Here is a 14,734-nt window from a genome sequence, read left to right on the forward strand (position 1 = left end):
TCATCGGGGCCTGGTAGGGACCCCAATATCTCCTGTAATGCTTTTGCAAAGTTTTTTGCAGATAAAGTCGCTCAGATTTGGGAAGAGGTAGACTCCACCGTGGGAGCAGGGCCGGGGCGGGGGAGTGCTAGAGTCCTGTCTAGTCAAATTGGGATCAATTTCAATCGGTTACCTCCGAGGATGTGGACAGGCTGCTTGGACAAGCGAAACCAACCACCTGTCTCCTTGATCCTTGCCCATCCTGGCTTATAAAAGCTAGCCGGGAAGGGCTGGGCGATGGGCTTCGCGGGTTGGTGAATGCTTCTCTCTGTGAGGGAGCCTTCCCACACCTGCTGAAAGAGGCGGTTATTAAACCCCTTCTTAAAAAACCATCTTTAGATGCTGCCAATATGGCCAACTATTGCCCAGTCTCAAATCTTCCATTCTTGGGCAAGGTGATTGAGCGAGTGGTTGCTGAACAACTCCAAGCACACCCGGAAGAAGCGGACCATTTGGATCCCTTCCAGTCGGGGTTCAGGCCTCATCATGGGACTGAAACTGCCTTGGTCGCACTGGTCGATGATCTCCGGCGGGCTAGGGACAAAGGTAAGAGCTGTTTCCTGGTCCTGCTGGATCTCTCAGCGGCTTTTGACACCATCGACCATAACATCCTTCTGGACCGTCTAGAGGGTTTGGGAGCTGGGGGCACTGTTATACAGTGGTTCCGCTCCTTCCTCCTGGGCCGTGTTCAGAAAGTGGTGGTGGGGGAGGAGTGTTCAGACCCCTGGCCTCTCACTTGTGGGGTGCCTCAGGGTTCTGTCCTCTCCCCATGCTTTTTAACATCTACATGCAGCCGCTGGGAGAGATCATCAGGGGGTTTGGGCTGCGTGTCCACCAGTATGCGGATGATACCCAGCTCTACCTCTCTTTCAAATCAGAACCAGTGAAGGCGGTGAAGGTCCTGTGTGAGTGCTTGGAGGCGGTTGGAGGTTGGATGGCGGCTAACAGATTGAGGTTGAATCCTGACAAGACAGAAGTACTGTTCTTGGGGGATAGGAGGCGGGCAGGCGTGGAGGACTCCCTGGTCCTGAATGGGGTAACTGTGCCCCTGAAGGACTAGGTGCGCAGCCTGGGAGTTATTTTGGACTCACAGCTGTCCATGGAGGCGCAGGTCAATTCTGTGTCCAGGGCAGCTGTTTATCAGCTCCATCTGGTACGCAGGCTGAGACCCTACCTGCCCGCGGACTGTCTCACCAGAGTAGTGCATGCTCTGGTTATCTCCCGCTTGGACTACTGTAATGCACTCTACGTGGGGCTACCTTTGAAGGTGACCCAGAAACTGCAATTAATCCAGAATGCGGCAGCTAGACTGGTGACTGGGAGTGGCCGCCGAGACCACATAACACCGGTCCTGAAAGACCTACATTAGCTCCCAGTACGTTTCCGAGCACAATTCAAAGTGTTGGTGCTGACCTTTAAAGCCCTAAAGGGCCTCGGTCCAGTATACCTGAAGGAACGTCTCCTCCCCCATCGTTCTGCCCGGACACTGAGATCCAGCGCCGAGGGCCTTCTGGCGGTTCCCTCACTACGAGAAGCCAAGTTACAGGGAACCAGGCAGAGGGCCTTCTTGGTAGTGGCACCCACCCTGTGGAATGCCCTCCCACCAGAGGTCAAAGAGAATAACAATTACCAGACCTTTAGAACGCATCTTATGGCAGCCCTGTTTAGGGAAGCTTTTAATGTTTGATTGATCTCTGTATTTTAATATTTTGTTGGAAGCTGCCCAGAGTGGCTGGGGGAACCCGGCCAGATGGGCGGGGTATATATTATTATTATTATTATTATTATTATTATTATTATTATTATTATTCAACAAAACTACAACTCCACCACTCCAAAAAGTACTCTAAAGGTAAGATACTCCATATATACCCCCACAAACATGAATTCCTTACTTTCAAATATTACCAGTTTTTCTCCTTTATACCCTAAATAAATCCACCTCTCCATGGAAAGTCTAAACCAACATTCTTTTTTTCTTACACTTTTAACAATATCACGAAGAAAAATCAACCACAACAAAAACTTCAACAACCACGTAAAATAAAATTAAAAACATCCAAAGAACAAACTCTAACCCAAACATTGACTGAATATATTCCTACTTTTCAAACTACAAACACAACGCCACAGCAACGCGTGGCCGGGTCAGCTAGTTCATATATAAGAAAGCCGGATGTAGGCTCTCCCAGAAATAATATGGTACTATTTTTATTTTACTTTGCTGTAGTGACATTACTTGCCAAGGCTGTAGATCTTGAAGTTCAAATCTTTCCCTTCCCAGCATGGCTCTGTGCTTGGTTCTAATTGAGTAAATGGCATGCAAAGCATTCGCCATGGCATAGACTGCATTGTAAATACTGTAGCTGTGGCCAGTCATGAGCAGCTCAAACTGAGGACCAGGAAGACATTCCAGCTTCTCCTCCCCACTGCATCTTACACTGTTGTATTCTGGCCTTTCAGGATTTGGAAATGAACAGTCAAATGCTTGCTCCCAGAAATCATTAACAAATCCATCTCCTTCATTCCAGTTAGGTTTTACTTTCTGGAGAAATTGCCTGAAAGCTGGAACACCTTGTGAATGAATGGTAAAGGCAAGTGCACCTTGAAACATCTGAAGACCCCAATCTCTTTGATCGCTGGATAATGCAAAATCCATCTGAGTTGTGATGATCCAAACCTTTCTCAATGACTCATTTTCCTTATTTTCTGGATCTTGCATAAATATAATACCTCTTAACCACATTATTGTCCATGTTTCTCCATAGATGATTGATGTATTGACTTTGCTGTCTATGATACGTACATAATTCTTTAACATCACTTGAAAGTGTTTTTCCAGGTCATCAAAATGGGCCAATTGTAGGATTCTTTCTGTGAAGGCTGAACAGATTCCATTTTGGGAAAACAACGGCTCCATGGTCTGTAAGAAATTTTCTCCACTCCCATCATCCACAACAAAGAGCCCAACCCACGTCCATCCAAAATGCTTAAGCAAGCTGATAATCCCCTTGTACAGATAGACTTCATTTGGCACCATGTGGTAGAAAAAATGGCCTTGATCTATGTCAGTCTTCTCTGGAGGAAAGGAGCCATAGGTGAGCTAAAAATATGATCAAGTACATATATTTTATTGTTAAAGCCCACATATATTATAAAGGTGGTACTCTCATTATGTGCTGTATCATTTTTGTGAGGAAGTGAATAAATGACTAAATATGTGGATTGTACCTAAATATTTGAGAGTATAACAATGATTTCATGCAAGTTATCAATATGGACTAGTTGGGAAACACATTGTAGGAACACTGAACAGATTCATTTCTGCAAAATAATGGCTCTGTGGTCTGCAGCATTCATCACTGTGTGGCTCAAACCTGTTCCACATTCACCCAAAATAGCTTAGTTCGGTGATGATCTCTATATATTGATGGGCTTCATTGTGCTCTATGCAGAAATAGGAAAGAATATGATCTGGCCTTTATTTTTTCCTGTCAGAACTCACTGAAACTCAGTTACAGCATTTTTCAGGTGGGTGCCACTGCCATCCTAAGAGAATGAGGGAGTCGTTCTTGGTGAGTTCCAGCACCTCTTTCTCTAGAAAAATAGCATTGAACCTGATGTATCTCATTCATGTGTGGGGTATGTTAGCTCTAAAAAAAAATGTGCACATAACAAAAAATTATACACAGAGGAGTTCTTAGATAGTGCTGAATCTATCACAATGTCTCCAAAAGATCTTCCTCGCGGTCTGGTAATATAATGTATTCATGGGATGTTTTCCCTTCATTCATGTACTGAAGCACAAGAATCACAATGAGAATGAAAAATAAATAAATCTTTGCACATATAACCTTTATATTGCCAAATAGAGAATCAGAATTCCTCCTTATTTTCTCTCTTAACTCCCTTTTTCATTTTTTAATGATTTCTAGCTCTTGTCTCCTGTTAATTCTACCTATACCTATTTTTTAAATTGTCCTCTACACATGGTTAATGAGGACACGTACAGGAAGGTGATCGATGGATGATGACGGACCCTGTATAAGAAGGAGGGAAGCGAAGTGCTCTCAGGATGGGAGGCTGGGAGAAGAAATGAAAGCTCCCAGGTTGCACCTGGGAGAGCACACCACCTTTTGTGTGGGACAATAGTTAAGGTGCACCTATGATGGGGGATTTTGTATTTATTCCCCGATCCCTCCACTTTCTCTCTCTCTCTCTGCCTATCTGTCTTTTTGTGCATTTGTCTTGTTTTGGTTTATTCCTTCCTTTTCTATTTCCATTTATTGTATGTTGAAAAGTTTCAATAAGAATAAAAGAGGAAAAGAAAGGAAAGAAAAAGAATCGTTTCTGAAAATCCCAACACCCCATTAACAAATCTTTACCTGTGGAATCTTGAAGAGACCTAAGATGTCTGCCATAAGGGAAGAGGCCTCAGAGCCAAGTCCCCCAATGACAGCTATGAGTTTTTTTTGATTGTCACATCTGTAGTTGAGGACAAATTTATGTGATTTGAAGAGCAGGTCTAGAGTGGTTCGATAGGTCATCATGGCATCATAGTAGCTGCCGTAGATGTGGAATCCAAGTGTTGTGTTAGGCAAGATCATGGGATTTTGGTTGATCTCATTTATGGCAAATGCCAAGGAAAGAACATGCTGGTAGAATTTTGTCACAATACTGCAAAAAAGAATGTATTTTACTACTTCAAAAGAGAATCATACAATTTATAAAGATCTTCTTGTTCTGTATGTGAATCATTTAAGATGCAATAAAACAGTTGAAGATGTATCTGAGTTCTGATATTTGTGCTCTGCATGGTTGCTTGACATTATCTGCTGCTATTTTTGGATGTGAAGGTTTCCTTTTTCTTTAACTTATTCCCCCCCCCTTCCACCATGGCTCTAATGTATACTTAATTCCATCAGTCAAACTTTCCAAAATAGAAAGGGATATTATAATTAAGTCCTAATTTATTTTTTAAATTTCGTAGAATGTGCACAACACTCTACATTTTTTTTTATGATGTAAATACACACAGACAATGCAAAATGAGAAATATAATAGATTTCTTTACCCTGAAACCTCAAAGAGCTTCTGAGAAGGCTGTTCCTCAAAGTAAATTTCTTCGGAAACATAAACTATATGAGAAGTCATCCCACCAATGCAGAGACCAACTTGTTGGTACCACTCATTGGGAACAGGGAGGGGATCAGTCAAGGAGCACAGACTAGAATTTACTTCAAATATTATTGAAGGCAAGAGATATATAAGTCCAAACCCCAGCATCCTTGCAGCAAAGGTTAATTCTAGATGCATCTCTCAATTATTCATCCACTTTCTACACCGTCATCACTTAAGCAGAGAGGAGAAGGGATGTTGTGCAACCCGGCTAAAGGACTCCACAGGAAAGCACCTCAACCTTCTGTTATGTTACAGGGATACAAAGCCAATGCCTTCAATAGATGAGATTGGCAATGTTACTGTTTCAAGTCTGGCTTCTATGAATAAAGAGAAAACTATCAGAGGTGAAATTGACAGAGCCCAGCCTGCCTCTTGCCCCTACTCCCAGCTCCTACTTCTACTGGGATTACTTATAACTACTTTTTGGCTGATTTGCTCATTCATCATTGTTGTTGTCATTTTCTTCTGGAAAGCCTTTGGAGCTCAGTGTAGCTGGGCAAATTATATTGATTTGAATAATTTCAGAGTTAGAAACATGCTAGTTCAGAACCTGTGCCCCAAGTGGCACTTTTTGTAAGAAACATGTTGATAAGTTTCTTCTGCTTGGCAGGGGGTTGGACTGGATGGCCCTTGTGGTCCCTTCCAACTCTATGATTCTATGATTCCTAGATTTGACCAATTGCCCATTCTCTCTTCTGTATTTGCTGTTGCTTAACAATGGTTCTTTCTAAACTTTTTTTTTTTAAAAAAATGTCCTGCACTTTAGCCAGACATCTACTGTCCCTCTTTCCATTTCTAACAGTTGGCCAAGGAGAGGAATCTGGTGGCTCATGTCAGCAATTAATCTTAAATGTCCAAACATTATTTTCTTACATTTTGCACAGCTTTATAGGCAGTGGGTGGGTGGGGGCAATAGCAGCAATAATTTCAATATATCTCCCAACTAGGCAGAGAATAAGAGTCTTGGGGCACATCTGAAAGCATGAAATTGACATTTAAGAAAAATACTCTTGTTTAGTGGTACAGTTGATGGAGAATGTCCCAAATGCAGTGAACATGGAGAATAAGTAAAATATCTATGGGGTGATGAATACAGGTGTTGATTGTAAAGTGCATTTCAGACACCACCGGACTTTCTTCAGGGGAATTCAGAAATACAAAAATTCAATGTGCAAATTATTTTCTCAGCAAAGGAAAAGCAGAGAAGGACCAGTGGATTTATTTATTTATTTAAAAAAGATGGACAATGAATAATTCTTTTTGCTAACCTTTGCTTTTTCTCCTTGTTTCTCATTTGTTGTATTTTCCTAAATTGATTGAGACAACTTGCAATTTCAAGTGTGCTTGTTTGTCACAATTCAGCTCTTGGAATAAGTTTGGAAAGGGGCTGCCATTGTGGGAGGTGGTTCTCCGCCCTCCCTCCCTCCCCTTCCTTTTTTGATTTTGTTCCCAGTTTAAGTGTTGAAATGTCAAGGACCTTCCCATCCAAAGGCATTCTGGGGACAATGTTTTTGTGGCTTTTGATGCTGCAGTAGACAAAAAGGGAGAGGATATATTAAATATATATATATACTGGCCATGATTAAAATGCAATAGTAAAAAGACAGTTAACAGCAAAATCTCATTCACTCAAACCCTTTTATTAAAATTATATCAAACATTAAAGACCTGCATGGATCACAGGGCAATTGACAATGTGTTTTTTAAATAAATAAATAATATTGTAAAATGAAAAAAATCAATAACCCCTGCCCACAGCTCAGAAAGCCAGAGATTGTTTAATTAGCCAAAAGCCTGGGAAAAGAGGGTTGTTTTTGCATGACCCTCAAATATATGCAATGAAGGTGCCAGGCGAGCTTCCCTGGGTAAAGCATTCCACAAAGGGGGAGCAGCTGCAGAAAGAACCTGGTCTCATGTTGCCACCCTCTCACAGACGAGGCACATGAAGAAGGGCCTCAGATGATGACTGCAGGGTCCAGCTCAATTCCTGAAGTATATCAGTGCTATTATCTTTCCTAGTAGTTGTAAGCAGGAGTGTAGGAAGGGAGGGGTGATGGGGGCGCTCCGCCCCGGGCAGCGTGACCCCGAGGGGGCCATGGCGGCTGTCTCCCCACCTACGCTGGGCGCCCCGCCCCCTGAATGCACCCACACCCCCAGACCGCACGCCAGTCTGGCCCCCACCTGCTCTTCGCCCCCGGTGCCGGACAATGAATTTCCGCCAGTGGTTCTAAGGATCCCGAGTCCTTACAAGCAACATGAAAGATTGTGTAAATATGTAGGGATCGTAATTTTATAACTGATCACAACAGAGAGAACAAGTTGTTCTGAGTACTGTAGACCTCTGGAATTAATTGGTACTGACTTCTCAGTGGCTCATTGAACATATTTGGATTTAAATTCCTGATTCTTCATTTTTCCCAATAATGAGATGCCACCTGGTTACCATTTTAAAATGAACTTTATTTTTAGGTTAGGTTCGAGTTCATGCTGTGACCCTATGAAATGCATTTCAATTTGCTACATGTATCCTTCACAACAGGTTGCAATGCAGTGATAGATTCTGCAGTATGAGCTGAAGTGCAGGTGTAATTGACAGCAATATTCATCAATGAATAGTTAAAAACAACTATTTTCATGTTTAACAAACCATAAAACGTCAATGCTGATCATGCCAAGGCTGCAGGTTTGATCGTCATATGGAATAACCACATATACCTGCATTGCAGGGGGTTGGACAAAATGATTCTCAGGATCCTTCCCAACTCCAAAATTCTATGATTCTATTTTTGAAAGTCAACTGATTAAAAAGCAGGCTTGGGTCAACTCAAAGAAGGATTCTTATAGCAATACAGAACTTTTCATGTGCTCCATAAAACAATATATGCCCTACTGAGCTCCTATGACAGGAAAAACAGGGTGGAAACCAAAATGATGATGATGATGATGATGATGAACAAGATAATGTGGTGGGTGCTTTTGATGGTCCCAGAAAATCCATCCTCCACATCTAGATTTGAACTTGAAAGTCTAGGGGGAAAGTGTGGCTGCATTAACTACTGCAATGTGTTCTACGTGGGGCTACCTTTGAAGGTGACTTGGAAACTACACCTAATCCAGAATGCGGCAGCTAGACTGGTGACTGGGAGCGGCCGCCGAAACCATGTAACACCGGTCTTGAAAGATGTACATTGGCTCCCAGTATGTTTCTGAGCACAGTTTAAAGTGTTGGTGCTGACCTTTAAAGCCCTAAATGACCTCGGTCCAGTATACCTGAAGGAGCATCTCCACCCCCACTGTTCTGCCCAGACACTGAGGTCCAGGACCGAGGGCCTTCTGGCGGTTCCCTCATTGCAAGGAGCCAAGTTGCAGGGAACCAGGCAGAGGGCCTTCTTGGTGGTGGCGCCCGCCCTGTGGAACGCCCTCCTATCAGATGTCAAAGAGAAAAAGAGCTACCAGATTTTTAGAATACATCTGAAGGCAGCCCTGTTTAGGGAGGCTTTTAATGTTTAATTGATTATTTCATTTCATTTTTCTGTTGGAAGCCGCCCAGAGTGGCTGGGGAAACCCAGCCAGATGGGCGGGGTATGAATAATAAATTTATTAATTATTATTATTATTATTAATTATTATTAAAAGCTTACTATCATTTTGTGAGAATGACAACTGGGATGGGAAGAAATTGGAAAGGCTTTCCCCTTCTGCAGACTGAGAGCCTCAAGATATTAATGAAGATTACCAATGGTGAAATAAATGTTCGCATAATAGAAGTTGTGATCAAGTGCTGGATGTATAGATGTGATTGTGAAAGAAAAGGCAAGTAATGATATATCTGTATGATGTATTAAATATATATCCTTTCATAGATAATACACAATCCAGAAGTTAAAAGAGAGCAAACAAGAAAAAAGCCCCCATAAATTATAAATTCTTATGAAACGTCACTGAAGACCTGCGAAATAATTCAGTCTCAAAGCATACTTGATTCTCCTTCATGTTTAATAGTGATATTTTAATATATTTCATTTTCAAAAACCATTACAATTCAGTGATCAAAATATAAGTGGAGGCCAATATACACAAGGATTCATTTAGCAAGCAGGAAGAATAAGAGGCAAACAATGGGGAGCAAGCAAAGGGAAACTTCTTTTCCTGGCCAATGCCACTTCATACTCCTCATCTGCATTTGAAACAGAAAGAACAAAGATAGGCATGGACACAACATGGAAGGTGGCCTGGAAACAAGCACGATCAGGCAACAAGGCACTAAAGGATTCACACTTAGGATCCAGTTTTCTGGTTTGTGGTGTTTCCCAAACTTTCCGCTAACCATAGTGCGTCATGTTTTAATCTCTAATGCAAATAATATTAATCATGTTTAAATTTTCTTCCTTAACATTTGCTCCCTGCTGTTCAACTCAGGCTTCAAAACAATGATGTAGCATTTAGGAGAGAAGATACAGCCTAATAACCCAGCGCTGGAAGCCAGGATGGAAAAGATCTCCACAGTCACCATGTCTTTCCCTTTGGTGCTCAGGTAGGTTGGCACAAAGGTGACCCACACGCTGCAAAAGAGCAACATGCTAAATGTAATGAACTTGGCTTCATTAAAACTATCCGGTAATTTCCGGGCGAGAAATGCAACAAAGAAACTGATGATTGCCAAGAGTCCCATGTAGACAAGGACACAGTAGAACATGGCATTGGACCCTTCATTACACTGTAGAATGATTTCGTCTGTTCCTGAGTGCATGTCTAAATCAGGAGAGGGGGGAGAAGTTGCCAACCACGTGGTGCAAATAATGACTTGAATAAGGGAACAGGAAAGGACAATAGAGTTGGACAGGTTTCCCCCCACCCATTTCTTCATTCTGGATCCAGGCTTTGTGGCCATGAATGCTAGAGAAACAATGGTGGTTTTTGCCAGCACGCAAGAAACAGCCACTGAGAAGACAATGCCAAAGGATGGTTGGCGAAGAAGGCAGGTCACTTTCCCAGGTTTGCCCAAGAACAGCAAAGATGAGAGGAAGCAGAGCATAAGAGAGATGAGGAGAGTGTAGGTGAGGTCCCGGTTGTTGGCTTTCACAATGGGGGTATCTCTGTGCTTAATAAAAGTTCCTAGCACCAAAGCTGTGATCAGGGAAAAAGAAACAGCAGCTGAAGTGAAAATAATCCCTAAGGGTTTCTGGTAAGATAGGAAAACGAGAGTTTTGGGCATGCATTGAGTTTTCTCATCTCCTGGATACTGATCTTCTGGGCATTGGAAACAAGCAACCATATCTAGAAAAGAAAAATAAGTCTGATTTCAGTGCCTATTCACATTGGTGTATAAACATTTTCCACTGTCTGCTGAATGGGAATCAAGGATATTTTAATGATGTCTTCATATGCATCTTGAAGTGTAATAGATGTTAGGGGAGGGTTAGTTGGTGCTCCTGCTGGGACGGTTGGTCCACCTTTGTTCCCCATCCTATGCTCAACTGTCACCTGTGGCTCTCAAAAGCAGTCACACTGCAGAAAACTTCTTCAACTGTCCCTCTCAACCAGGTGAGGGTAACCAATGGGTCTCAAACCCTCAGTGAGATAGGGAATTTCCCTGCATATGAAGACAGACTCCAATGCCTTTTGAACTTTCCATGAACATCTTATTTGCCCCAGTGTGAAGAGAATGCTGGACCAAAGAATCCTCTAGTGTTATCCAACTTTTGCTATTCTTACCTTTTTATTAATTGTATTTACAGAGGTTAAGAAGTAAGTTTGGCTTGATTATTGCATTTTAATATTCCATTGGAAGCCGTCCAGGGTGGCTGGGAAACCCAGGCAGATGGGCGGGGTATCAATAATATATTTATTATTATTATTATTATTATTATTATTATTATTATTATTATTATCACCCTTTGTGTCTTACTTCTGAGTAAATATATGCAGGACTGAGAACAACCTGGAAGGCAGCAGAGAAATGTCTGCATGCTGTATCAAGGAGGGTTGTGTGATCGAGACCAATGACTAGCCAAGTACTCCCAAATTCACAATGAAAACCAGTCACTTTTAAATTTCCTCAGCTAACCTAATTATTTTATTTGGCCTCTTTGACAAAAGGGTTGGAGTAGCACATTACCTACCTGTCTGGTTGGCAAACTTCCCTTTTGAGCATGACACACAATCATAGCAACAAAACTTCTCCTCTTCCTTCCTTTTCTTCTGATTGCCAGGCTGGCAGGGTTCATTACACAAAGACAAGGGACGTACCTATCCATAAACAGATATTAAGATGGGAGAAGTCAGCCAAGACCCTTTTTCAGTTGTTGATCTTCAAACTAAGTCAGCAGTGAACAACATCCAGATTTTGAATGTCTTTGGTAGGTCTCCATTTTATGCAGACTTCCTCTCCATTGTATTTCTCAGATGTTGATGGATTCCAACTTCCAACAGGCTCAAATAGTTATAAGCAAATATGTCAATTGCAGTTTCTCTCATTTCCTCATTTTTTCTAACCTTAAATACAGTCTCCTAATTTCCAATCAGTTTTTGAAGAAAAAATCAAAATAGAAATTGATCAGGAGTGGAGAGGAAATTCCTCACAGTGTGCACAGACAGGATGTTTATACGGCTTTACGCCCATCATAAAACACAACACAACAAAATAAATCAAATAAAACAGCGGACTCGTTCAAGCCACAAATAGTATAACACAATTCACAGCTCACAAGGACAAATATTAACAAATAAAAAGAAAAGTTTAAGATTATGATTAAAAATTTAGGCACTACGCTAAAATCAGTATCTGATGTCATTATAGAAAATTCTTATAACTATAAATAATCTGCTAACATTCCATTCCGTCTCTTGTACGAGAGGACGGCTGTTTGGAATTTAGCAACCTGTAGAGTAATATAAGGATCCACATCTTGAAGAACCCAGGCAAGCTGTAGGTCAACTGGTTTGTCAGCCATAGGCTGGATTATGGAATTTAGTATACTAGCACGAGCCGAAATGTACATAGGGCAGATAAACATAACATGATGTGGAGATTCAGGTGTTTTAATTTCACAAGCACACATTGAAGAGACTTGGCCCTTAGTAAATCTATGTCTCGCACAGTGTGCATATTTTATATGCATTTTGAGTGATTCCTATGGTTTTGCTAAGCAATTGCCACATGTATATGGACTTTAGTACACAATACTTTTCTGGATAACTCTCTTGCAAAATTCAGAGAAACCTGTGTTTTGAAGGTTGAGGGATTTTGAGATTCAATAACATCTTTTGGCCACTGGGTTTGGGAAGATTATTTTACAGTCTGTCAAAGCACTATGGTGGGCTGAAAAAATAAATAAATAAACACTTGATGGCATCAAAATGACCTAAGACTATGCAGTAGCCACACCTGATTGAAACCTCTGTGCCACAAAATCATGTCCTCATCAATGACGAACTCTTTTCCTCCAAGGCCCACCCTTCCAACTTTTACTCTCTGGAAGGAATTGTTTGGGAACATGACCATGTTAGTGATATCAAATCCACCTCCTATTTCCATTTTTCCATTGAAAGTGAAAATTTCTCCAGCTGAGTTGTTAAATGAAATGCCATGGAGAGATGAGTGGAGCTAATTGAAAGAGAGAAAGAAACAAAGGGAGATTAAGGGAAGGGAAAGAACTGGATAGACATATCCTATATAATAATGTCCAAGTTGTCCCTGCGTCCAGTTGTCCCGTGTGTCCCTGGGGTACTGCGCATGTACCCCAGAGACACAGGGATTGGACGGAGGGACAACGGCCAACCGCCGCTCCGCCAACCGCCGCTCCGAAGCCCAGTCTCATGCTGGAGGTGCGCGGCGAGGCGGCGGGGGAAAGAAGCGCTCCCCCCGGCAGCCTTGCCGCGCACCTCCGGCATGGGACGGCGCTTCCTCGGCCGAAGCGGCAGCGGGCGCCGAGGGAAGCCGGCTTTGGCTTGGCGGCGGCGGAAAGAAGAGGAGGAATTCCTCCTCTTTTTCCCGCCGCCGCCAAGCCAGTCCCCAAGCCGAAGTGCGTCGCGGTGGGGGCTTTTCGCTGTTTGACTTCCCGGAGTGAAGGGGGAGGCAAACGGCGAAAAGCCCCCACTGCGGACTGGCTTGGCGGTGGCGGGAAGAAGGGGAGGAATTCCTCCCCTTCTTCCCGCCACCGCCAAGCCAGTCCCGGAGCCGAATTGCAGCGTGGCAGGGGCTTTTTGCCGTTTGCCTCCCCCTTAGCTCGGGGAAGGCAAACGGCGAAAAGCCCCCCCCCCCGCGCCGCAGTTCGGCTCTGCCCCCCGTGCGCTTTAGTTTGGGGAAGCAGGCAGAGAGACGCAACAGCCCAGGAAGCTGCGGGCTGTTGCGTCTCCCTGCCTGCTTCCCCGAGCCGTAGCGCATCGGGGGACAGCCAAAGATCGGCGGGCGCTGTTTGCCGGGGTTGACAAACCCCGGCAAGCGGCGCCCGCCGATCTTCGTGTGACAGGCAGTGGGGAATGCAGGCAGGCAATAGAGCAAGCGCCTGCCTGTCTTCCCCGCCGCCAGTCCCCCCGGTGCTTTGTGCAGCGCTGCTGGGTGCCGACCTGGCAGGCCGCTTCCTTGATCTGGCGGCCTGCCGGGTCGGCGCTGATCAGCACTGCGCGGAGCACCGGATCGAGGAGCCGGCATGCATTCTAGCGCCCGTTTATTTAACGGGCTGAAGACACTAGTTGGTTTATAATTATTTCTTCTGGAGTTCCACCGCCACCCCCAAATATAATAGAAATACAAAAAGAACATGCAGGAAACATAATCATCTCACAATTCATTCACCAACAATTCTTATTAATAATACTGTTTACAACGTTTCATCAAAAATGATAAAATATTCCCATTGAACTACATTTATGTAGAATGGAGATTTTACACTGCATTGTAAATTACTTAAACAGGATTTTAATTCCCCAGGTCTAAGAGAAAATCTAAAGCCACAAAGTATATAAAACAATCCATCTTGTCAATTATTCATATATGAGAAAGCCGGATGCAGGTTCCCCTAGAAATAATATGATACTATTTTTATTTTACTTTGTTGTAGTGACATTACTTGCCAAGGCTGCAGATCTTGAAGTTCAAATCTTTCCCTTCTCAGCATGGCTCTGTGCTTGGTTCTAGTTGAGTAAATGGCATGCAAAGCATTCGCCACGGCATAGACTGCATTGTAAATACTGTAGCTGTGGCCAGTCATGAGCAGCTCAAACTGAGGACCAGGAAGACTTTCCAGCTTCTCCTCCCCACTGCATCTTACACTGTTGTATTCTGGTCTTTCAGAATTTGGAAATGAACAGTCAAATGCTTGCTCCCAGAATTCATTAACAAATCCATTTCCTTCAGCCCAGTAAGGTTTTACTTTCTGGAGAAATTCCCTGAATTCCAGAACATCTTGTGAATGAATGGTAAAGGCAAGTGCACCTTGAAACATCTGAAGACCCCAACCTCTTTCAATGCTGGATAATGCAAAATCCATCTGAGTGGTAATGATCCAAACCT

The 14,734-nt window shown here is 43.0% G+C and overlaps 2 protein-coding genes across 4 annotated transcripts; both read right to left on the minus strand.

Annotated features, from left to right (window-relative positions):
- Positions 1–2,191: 2,191 nt before the first annotated feature.
- On the minus strand, positions 2,192–5,193 carry LOC148684112 (vomeronasal type-2 receptor 26-like). The gene is made up of 3 exons (XM_088654848.1): positions 5,114–5,193; positions 4,425–4,716; positions 2,192–3,142 (listed from the first exon to the last, which is right to left on the minus strand). The coding sequence occupies exons 1-3, from the start codon at positions 5,191–5,193 to the stop codon at positions 2,192–2,194; spliced, it is 1,323 nt and encodes a 440-aa protein (XP_088510974.1).
- A 4,005-nt stretch (positions 5,194–9,198) lies between these two features.
- Positions 9,199–14,406, minus strand: LOC132593009 (vomeronasal type-2 receptor 26-like). Of its 3 annotated transcripts, none has more exons than XM_088655074.1 (4): positions 14,292–14,406; positions 12,608–12,826; positions 11,343–11,469; positions 9,199–10,497 (listed from the first exon to the last, which is right to left on the minus strand). In XM_088655074.1, the coding sequence occupies exons 1-4, from the start codon at positions 14,337–14,339 to the stop codon at positions 9,596–9,598; spliced, it is 1,296 nt and encodes a 431-aa protein (XP_088511200.1). In that variant the 5' UTR covers positions 14,340–14,406; the 3' UTR covers positions 9,199–9,595. The 3 variants fall into 3 exon arrangements, with proteins under 3 accessions (XP_088511200.1, XP_088511202.1, XP_060137348.2); XM_088655076.1 differs by having other exon boundaries at positions 14,296–14,382; XM_060281365.2 differs by having other exon boundaries at positions 14,273–14,382.
- Positions 14,407–14,734: the final 328 nt, after the last annotated feature.

Source organism: Zootoca vivipara, chromosome 12 (genome assembly GCF_965207765.1).
Source record: "Zootoca vivipara chromosome 12, rZooViv2.hap1.1, whole genome shotgun sequence".
Taxonomy (NCBI): domain Eukaryota; kingdom Metazoa; phylum Chordata; class Lepidosauria; order Squamata; family Lacertidae; genus Zootoca; species Zootoca vivipara.

What these genes read in the sequence shown, in the direction of transcription:
- LOC132593009 (XM_088655074.1), bottom strand. Translation starts at nt 14,339, where the DNA reads ATGCTGAGAAGGGAAAGATTTGAACTTCAAGATCTGCAGCCTTGGCAA. An exon ending in AAGATCTGCAGCCTTGGCAA is followed by an intron (nt 12,827 to 14,291) that starts GTAATGTCACTA and finishes TCTTTCAATTAG; the next exon opens with CTCCACTCATCTCTCCATGG. An exon ending in GAAGTTTGCCAACCAGACAG is followed by an intron (nt 10,498 to 11,342) that starts GTAGGTAATGTG and finishes TTTCTTTTCTAG; the next exon opens with ATATGGTTGCTTGTTTCCAA.
- LOC148684112 (XM_088654848.1), bottom strand. Translation starts at nt 5,193, where the DNA reads ATGACTTCTCATATAGTTTATGTTTCCGAAGAAATTTACTTTGAGGAA. An exon ending in AAGCTCTTTGAGGTTTCAGG is followed by an intron (nt 4,717 to 5,113) that starts GTAAAGAAATCT and finishes TCTTTTTTGCAG; the next exon opens with TATTGTGACAAAATTCTACC. An exon ending in GTCTCTTCAAGATTCCACAG is followed by an intron (nt 3,143 to 4,424) that starts GTAAAGATTTGT and finishes TCATATTTTTAG; the next exon opens with CTCACCTATGGCTCCTTTCC.